Here is a 9140-nt window from a genome sequence, read left to right as displayed (position 1 = left end):
CAGTATAAATACCAAATTGTAACTGAATAAATTTTATTTTAAATTATTTTTGTCTTCATACATATATTGGTCTATGTTCTCTTATTATATATCAAAATTTTCTAGAAATTAGAAGGATTACTATTTTCAGAACTAGATTTTAATAACAGTATAATATATAATTCACATTTATACATTTTATTAAATTAACTATTTTCTGAATATTTGTTCAATATCATATCCCGTTAGAGAAATGCACATTTACAAATTTTTTATTTTTGAAAAAATTGTAATTAATTAGTCATTATATTTTAACAGTTCTTTTGCCATTCCTTTCAAATCTTTTTTCGACATTTTCCCTGTAGCCGTATATGGAAAGCGGTCCAAAAATATCACTCCGGCACGTAGTTTATAGATATCAGTCATATTCTTTGCTACAAAGTCTATCAATTCCTGTTCTGTCACCTGTACAAAAAATATTAAACTATTGCAAAAGTCTTATTTAATACATAAAAAAATGTTTTTTAAAGTAAACATTATTTTTAAAAGTAAACATTATTGTACAAATATTTTAAGAAATTAATTAAACGTTATTGTATAAATATTATATTTTATTAATACGCAACGTTTAATTTAATTTACTGTAAAATTATATAAATAAAATTATATATATATGTCAATAAACGGATACTAAGCAGAACAAAACGCCAGTTTTTTGTGCCAAATGTTATTAATGTATTTCCATAAAATTTAGCAAACGTATCGATCTCCGCTTCATCGGCATCCGTGTCAATATCAAAAGTCAATAACTATTATACATTTTTTATTGAAATCTGTATTATATCGATGATAACTCGAAAAAGAGTCAAAACGTTCAAAAACTCAATGCACTATTAACATTAAGAAAGATTAAAACTGCGCATAACTCTTATTTGTCGGGTACATTTTAATATTTAATTATCGAAAGACATTATGTTTAAAATTGTCGTCATATTGTGCTTAAAAATTCGTACCTTAGCCTCAGGCTTCTTACTGACGAAGGCAAGAGGATGTTCGTCATCTATTTCGTGAGGCACTCCTATTACTGCAACTTCCAACACTGCTGGATGTGAATGTAAAACATTTTCGATTTCTCCAGGAGATACTTGATAATTTCTGTACTTTATCAATTCTTTTATTCTACCAACAATAAATACTTCTCCGTCTTTGTCTACGTAACCAATATCACCAGAATGTACCCATCCTATAAATATTCCAAAAATTTACATTTATGCAATTGGATATGTTCTTTTGGAATTATTTGAATATAAATTATTTAGATAAATAATGGAATATGATTTATTTATTTGTTTGTTTAACACTCCTCAATTATGTTAGAATTGTTTAATTTATTTAGTTGGCATGCGTTATGAAATAGTCGTATTTAACCTTCTTTAACATAATTATATTTTTATGATTATTATAAGATAAAGAATCTTTTTACCTTCCTCATCCACTGCGTTTTTCGTCGCCTCAGGATTTTTATAATAACCAGTCATTATGCTTTGGTGTTTAAAATATATTTCTCCTGGTTGATTTGGACCAAGTATTTTCCCGCTTTCTGGATCCACGATCTTCATTTGTACATTCTTGACTAGCACTCCACAAGATCCGTTCTTGCTATTTGGTAGTTGCATTAGTGCGACATCACCAAGCTCTGTCATTCCTAACAATAAGAAAAAGACAAACAAAATATTACAACATGGACATTAAAATATTCTAGTCCAGTCAGCAATGTGTATTAATGCAGATATGTTGCTTGCAATCATAACATCTGTGTCTATAGGAAATTGTAGCAACTGAGTTCGCATTTGTTGGCAAATTATTGTAATATATTGGAATAATAATTTGGCAGCAACTTCTCGTCAATTTATATTGTAGTTTAATATCATCTGATTCAAAATTATTGCTATATCATAATAATTCATAAAATTACACGATACTGTCATACTACCAACAATGTGAGGCAAATTTCGCTATGTTGCCATAAAATTGCTAGCATTATATACATACATTGTCGCCTACGTGTTGCCTTTAATCTCGTATTCGAAATTCGTTGAAAACAAATATATGGCAAATTGCCAGCATCATAAGATATCGGAGATTTGCATGATTTTGTTTGTCACGCATACTTAAATATCTGTGAATATTTTTTTATCTGTATTTACCGAGACCTTGCAATATTTGAACATGTGGCAAAATACGTTTCAATTCTTCTTGTACTATCGCCTTAACTGATGTACCACCACATTTTATGGATTTTAAAGATGATAATGAATATTTCTTTACGCAACCGGATTTAAGTAACCGATTGATCATGTTTGTGCTAAGGAACATATCTTGTATCTAGACAATAAAATAAAATTATTATTTTAAGTACTGTCACATTATAATCAGACATATAAACACCAATTACATGCTGAATCTCATAATCACGTCATGTCTTGTAACCAGGTAAAACAAGTTAAATTGAAAAATGTTTTTATAAACAGATTATTAAGGTTAATTATTAAAAATCTCGCAAAAAGTTAAAAGAATGTTTTATTTTGTTTAACCTATTCTATCTAATTATACAAGAAATGACGCAATTATTGGATAAACCCCAAGTGTAAAATTAATTGTGTAAGTTACAATATATAATAAATACATGTGTCCGATTACGGTATATTTAATTATAATTTGCGTTTATTTTGATTGGTAACCAGTTAATTTTCCATTAATTTATTAAAATGCAATTTGTTGTATTATAATGCATAAATAACAATTGTGATAAGAAATTAATTGCAATTCTTGATTATAATTATTACTATTATCATAGCAGCAAGTTATTTCTGTACATTATTACTTTAAACTAAAAATGGAAATTTATAACTTATTGTTAAGAAATTTAATCAACTCCAGAATATTTGAGAAAAAGTAAAAACCAAGTTGATGAGATTACTTATAGATAAGACTTATGGAATGAGTAAATCTACATTAATGCGTAAATATTTTAGTTGTTACTTTGGAAAAAAAAAACTTTAAATGTTAAAATCTTTTTATATCATTTATTCAATTAAAAATAATTTCTCTGTAAAATGATATTACTTTGTATTTCTCAATCAATCGGCAGGTCATCTCCTCGTCAAATTCCGGATAGATGATTGCTGTGAAACTTTGTGCAATCCCACAGAAGTTCATTACTATCCCAGTCAACCAATATAGACTAGAGTACCAAAGTGTTGGTTTGCTGGTCAAGTTCATATTGTTTGTTTGAACGAGAGCTATCATAGAGTAGTTGGACAGCTCGATGCCCTTTGGCATCCCCGTGGTACCCGAGGAATGCATAATACACGCTGTCTGCTTGATATCGTCGAGTTTAACATAACGGAAATTTGCCGCTTCCGTATTATTGCATTCTTCAAGGATATCGGAGAACGAAGTCGCACCAACGTGCTTGCCGAAAACCACCACCTTGCAACTATAATTCTGTTTTTTTACCGCGCTTAAGACGGCGTGTACGGATTTCTCGCTGCAGAAGATTATCTTTGGCGTCGTCATTTGCAAATAGTACAATGTAGTTTCTAATGACAAACAATTCATAAATAATAGAAAAACAAAAGTTATGCCAAATTATTGTACAATCAAACAATAAAGAGATATATTTATAAAGATAATAAGTATTAATACGCATAAAGCAAAATTGTACTCCCGCGCATTGTTATCGCATTGCATTTCTAATTCTCGCATTTCTAATTCTCTAACATAATTTAATGTATAATAACATATGAAAACAATTCGATAATATTTATCACAAAGAAACTTACGTGAATCCATGTTTTCGTACCATGGGTTGAGGATTGCGTTAATATAAGCTGCTGAAAGACAGGGCACGATAGAGTTGATATGATTATCAGTGCATACAGTGATAACATCACCAGATTTTATTTCTTGTTTTTGTAACCACAAAGCGCATTTCACGATTTTATTTTGCAACTCCGTGTACGTCACTGTTTCTTCAGTACGTGCGTCTATCTGTATGATTATAAAAAATGTTTTGAAATTACACAAAAAGTTGATTGTATTACACAGGTATCGAGTAATTAAAAAAATATTTTATAATTCCGTAAGAATTAATTTATGCAAATTTTTACTATAACAAAAATTAAATAAAATATAACCATTATATAACTGCAACTAGTAACAATCAGTTTTTAACATTTATTTTACATTTTTTTAAAATATACATTTAATATTATTTAATAATAAATCTATTATATATATTTTATTCTTTCAAATGAATAACTGCTTGAGATGCCTATTAAAACGTTTCAAAAATTTTGCCGAAGTCTCAAAATATTTTATTTATATTATAATTTTATTCCGCAATACAAAAATGAGACCTATTATTAAACGGTGTTGTCAAGTATAACAAGGTATTAAAATTATTCAAATTATTTCTTATTTCCAACTGAAATTTTTTACTCACCTGTGCAATTTTATCTCCATTATTGCTAATATTAATCCACATAAGTTCTCCAAGACTTCCATAATTACCCAAGTTATATTTTATTAGGCCTTTATAGATGCCATTTTCTATGGTAAAATTCTGGAAATAACGGATGAGCATGATAGATTTAATTGTTATCACATATCACATGCCTTTGCGTAATGTGTTTTCAATTTACATATTTCACTCCAATCATTTACAATTTTTTTTATAGATAATCGATTTCTTTAGTACTTACCTTTGGATTATTTTCAACCATTTTGTCAAAAATGTTTGAAGTTCAAACTGTCAATGTTAAATTCTGAATGCGTCACTTTAGAAGCTGCTTCGTAAGAAAATTATTCGATATTTATATATCCCAGATAATTGCAAACTGATAAGTTTTATGTGCGTTCGCGCACTTGTGATGTAAGAAACTGTTAAAGTGTATAACAACTAAATGCGTACAGTTCGAGGAAAGACTATGAATATGGGTGTAAAAATTCACGAATTCTAATAGCGAATTTGATTAGATACAATAATACGCTCTGGTGTACATTAAAGCTATCGTACACAAATCGATGCAAAGATGTGTGTTTAATATACATATATATATATATTTTTTTTTACTTATTTAGTTTTTAAATTTATCTACGTACTTTTGTTTCCAAGTTATAGGTGCTTGAAGATAATATTCGAAATGTTCGAAACGTACGTCTCGACCTTGTCTAATGTTTCCAAGTAACATCCAGCGTTACAAATCGCACAGAATTTCAGGCAGTCAATATCTTATGCTTGCAAGTTACTGTTCTAAATGCTGTTTTGTAAAAGTGGTAAAATAATATTATAATATACATTTATGCTGAAATAGCCGTTATACATTTGCTGTATGGCTGTGATAACGTGAATATGAAGGTCGTATTTTACCAAGAACACTTACCGCAATACAATATTCCGAATCATCGATTTTCCATTGATAGATGGCCTCGTGAAAGTGGTGATACATTTAAGTTGCGAGCATGCAATCGCTGGCGACTAAAAAGAGTACGTACACCTCAAGTCGAAGAAATTCTTGCTGAAGTTGCTGTATCTCCATTGATAAGCACAAAAAATGTAACCGCGAATCATAATGTTTCTTATTCCAGTGGGGCAAGTGCTAAACACACATTTTTATCCGTATCATCTTTAGCAAGCATTCAACAGGCAGATAATATTTTAAGAAAAACATTTTGTGAATGGTTACTGAAACAACATGCTGAGAATTCTGCTTTCCTATGTTTCACTTTATTTTTTGACGAGGTCAAATTTATTAAAAACTCATTAAGGTGTACAATAGCGTGTGTTGATGCACGAGGGGAATACTTCAAACATTTTCTTTAATTATCCATAACTTGAAAATTAGGATATGTAGGATATAATAAACTTGTAAACAAATAAAAGACAAACTAAAACAAGTAAAAAACATATTTTATACACACACACACACACACACACACTCATATATACATATATATATATATATATATATATATATATATATATATATATATATATATATATACATATATATACACACGTATGTCTTGCGGTTAGTTTGATGAATTTAAAAATATATAAAACACCACATAAGAAATATCAGTATAAATACCAAATTGTAACTGAATAAATTTTATCTTAAATTATTTTTGTCTTCATACATATATTGGTCTATGTTCTCTTATTATATATCAAAATTTTCTAGAAATTAGAAGGATTACTATTTTCAGAACTAGATTTTAATAACAGTATAATATATAATTCACATTTATACATTTTATTAAATTATTTTCTGAAATTTGTTCAATATCATGTCCCGTTAGAGAAATGCACATTTACAAATTTTTTATTTTTGAAAAAATTGTAATTAATTAGTCATTATATTTTAACAGTTCTTTTGCCATTCCTTTCAAATCTTTTTTCGACATTTTCCCTGTAGCCGTATATGGAAAGCGGTCCAAAAATATCACTCCGGCACGTAGTTTATAGATATCAGTCATATTCTTTGCTACAAAGTCTATCAATTCCTGTTCTGTCACCTGTACAAAAAATATTAAACTATTGCAAAAGTCTTATTTAATACATAAAAAAATGTTTTTTAAAGTAAACATTATTTTTAAAAGTAAACATTATTGTACAAATATTTTAAGAAATTAATTAAACGTTATTGTATAAATATTATATTTTATTAATACGCAACGTTTAATTTAATTTACTGTAAAATTATATAAATAAAATTATATATATATATGTCAATAAACGGATACTAAGCAGAACAAAACGCCAGTTTTTTGTGCCAAATGTTATTAATGTATTTCCATAAAATTTAGCAAACGTATCGATCTCCGCTTCATCGGCATCCGTGTCAATACCAAAAGTCAATAACTATTATACATTTTTTATTGAAATCTGTATTATATCGATGATAACTCGAAAAAGAGTCAAAACGTTCAAAAACTCAATGCACTATTAACATTAAGAAAGATTAAAACTGCGCATAACTCTTATTTGTCGGGTACATTTTAATATTTAATTATCGAAAGACATTATGTTTAAAATTGTCGTCATATTGTGCTTAAAAATTCGTACCTTAGCCTCAGGCTTCTTACTGACGAAGGCAAGAGGATGTTCGTCATCTATTTCGTGAGGCACTCCTATTACTGCAACTTCCAACACTGCTGGATGTGAATGTAAAACATTTTCGATTTCTCCAGGAGATACTTGATAATTTCTGTACTTTATCAATTCTTTTATTCTACCAACAATAAATACTTCTCCGTCTTTGTCTACGTAACCAATATCACCAGAATGTACCCATCCTATAAATATTCCAAAAATTTACATTTATGCAATTGGATATGTTCTTTTGGAATTATTTGAATATAAATTATTTAGATAAATAATGGAATATGATTTATTTATTTGTTTGTTTAACACTCCTCAATTATGTTAGAATTGTTTAATTTATTTAGTTGGCATGCGTTATGAAATAGTCGTATTTAACCTTCTTTAACATAATTATATTTTTATGATTATTATAAGATAAAGAATCTTTTTACCTTCCTCATCCACTGCGTTTTTCGTCGCCTCAGGATTTTTATAATAACCAGTCATTATGCTTTGGTGTTTAAAATATATTTCTCCTGGTTGATTTGGACCAAGTATTTTCCCGCTTTCTGGATCCACGATCTTCATTTGTACATTCTTGACTAGCACTCCACAAGATCCGTTCTTGCTATTTGGTAGTTGCAGTAGTGCGACATCACCAAGCTCTGTCATTCCTAAAAATATGAAAAATACAAACAAAATATTACAACATGGACATTAAAATATTCTAGTCCAGTTAGCAATGTGTATTAATGCAGACATGTTGCTTGCAATCATAACATCTGTGTCTATAGGAAATTGTAGCAACTGAGTTCGCATTTGTTGGCAAATTATTGTAATATATTGGATTAACAATTTGGCAGCAACTTCTCGTCAATTTATATTGTAGTTTAATATCATCTGATTCAAAATTATTGCTATATCATAATAATTCATAAAATTACACGATACTGTCATACTACCAACAATGTGAGGCAAATTCGCTATGTTGCCATAAAATTGCTAGCATTATATACATACATTGTCGCCTACGTATTGCCTTTAATCTCGTATTAGAAATTCGTTGAAGACAAATATATGACAAATTGCCAGCATCATAAGATATCGGAGATTTGCATGATTTTATTTGTCAGGCATACTTAAATATCTGTAAATATTTTTTTATCTGTATTTACCGAAACCTTGCAATATTTGAACATGTGGCAAAATACGTTTCAATTCTTCTTGTACTATCGCCTTAACTGATGTACCACCACATTTTATGGATTTTAAAGATGATAATGAATATTTCTTTACGCAACCGGATTTAAGTAACCGATTGATCATGCTTGTGCTAAGGAACATATCTTGTATCTAGACAATAAAATAAAATTATTATTTTAAATACTTTCACATTATAAACAGACATATAAATACCAATTACATGCTGATTCTCATAATCACGTCATGTCTTGTAACCAGGTAAAACAAGTTAAATTGAAAAATGTTTTTATAAACAGATTATTAAGATTAATTATTAAAAATCTCGCAAAAAGTTAAAAGAATGTTTTATTTTGTTTAACCTATTCTATCTAATTATACAAGAAATGACGCAATTATTGGATAAACTCCAAGTGTAAAATTAATTGTGTAAGTTACAATATTAATAAATACATGTGTCCGATTACGGTATATTTAATTACAATTTGCGTTTATTTTCATTGATAACCAGTTAATTTTCCATTAATTTATTAAAATGCAATTTATTGTATTATAATGCATAAATAACAATTGTGATAAGAAATTAATTGCAATTCTTGATTACAATTATTACTATTATCATAGCAGCAAGTTATTTCTGTACATTATTACTTTAAACTAAAAATGGAAATTTATAACTTATTGTTAAGAAATTTAATCTACTCCAGAATATTTGAGAAAAAGTAAAAACCAAGTTGATGAGATTACTTATAGATAAGACTTATGGAATGAGTAAATCTACATTAATGCGTAAATATTTTAGTTGTTACTT

General features: G+C 28.2%; 2 protein-coding genes across 5 annotated transcripts in view; both read right to left on the bottom strand.

Moving 5' to 3' along the window:
• Positions 1 to 19: 19 nt before the first annotated feature.
• Positions 20 to 5288, bottom strand: LOC105196142 (4-coumarate--CoA ligase 1). Of its 4 annotated transcripts, none has more exons than XM_039453827.1 (9): positions 5146 to 5288; positions 4746 to 4829; positions 4487 to 4606; positions 3825 to 4032; positions 3106 to 3581; positions 2187 to 2364; positions 1463 to 1684; positions 993 to 1222; positions 20 to 444 (listed from the first exon to the last, which is right to left on the bottom strand). In XM_039453827.1, exons 2-9 carry the CDS (start codon positions 4764 to 4766, stop codon positions 277 to 279), a joined length of 1623 nt encoding a protein of 540 aa, XP_039309761.1. In that variant the 5' UTR covers positions 4767 to 4829; positions 5146 to 5288; the 3' UTR covers positions 20 to 276. The 4 variants fall into 4 exon arrangements, with proteins under 4 accessions (XP_039309761.1, XP_039309762.1, XP_039309760.1 ...); XM_039453828.1 differs by having other exon boundaries at positions 4746 to 4832; positions 5146 to 5286; XM_039453826.1 differs by having other exon boundaries at positions 4746 to 4923; positions 5146 to 5284.
• A 951-nt stretch (positions 5289 to 6239) lies between these two features.
• The window catches only part of LOC113004258, a 29131-nt gene continuing 26230 nt past the window's right edge, over positions 6240 to 9140 (bottom strand). Inside the window, exons 21-24 of the mRNA XM_039453264.1 lie at positions 8305 to 8482; positions 7582 to 7803; positions 7112 to 7341; positions 6240 to 6561 (exon numbers count right to left, since the gene is read on the bottom strand). Coding sequence (XP_039309198.1) covers positions 6394 to 6561; positions 7112 to 7341; positions 7582 to 7803; positions 8305 to 8482 — 798 coding nt within the window. The 3' untranslated portion in view covers positions 6240 to 6393. The remainder of the gene's footprint in view (positions 6562 to 7111; positions 7342 to 7581; positions 7804 to 8304; positions 8483 to 9140) is intronic.

The sequence above is a fragment of the Solenopsis invicta genome, chromosome 9 (assembly GCF_016802725.1).
Source record: "Solenopsis invicta isolate M01_SB chromosome 9, UNIL_Sinv_3.0, whole genome shotgun sequence".
In the NCBI taxonomy this organism is placed as follows: domain Eukaryota; kingdom Metazoa; phylum Arthropoda; class Insecta; order Hymenoptera; family Formicidae; genus Solenopsis; species Solenopsis invicta.
Note: the sequence above shows the minus strand (reverse complement) of the source record. Positions and strands in the feature narration are given on the sequence as shown.

Excerpts from the sequence above, each read along its gene's own strand:
- LOC105196142 (XM_039453827.1), bottom strand. The coding sequence starts at position 4,766 with ATGGTTGAAAATAATCCAAAG. Across the intron at positions 4,607-4,745 it reads TGGTTGAAAATAATCCAAAG|AATTTTACCATAGAAAATGG; the intron begins GTAAGTACTAAA and ends CGTTATTTCCAG. Across the intron at positions 2,365-3,105 it reads GATTGATTGAGAAATACAAA|ATACAAGATATGTTCCTTAG; the intron begins GTAATATCATTT and ends TTTATTGTCTAG.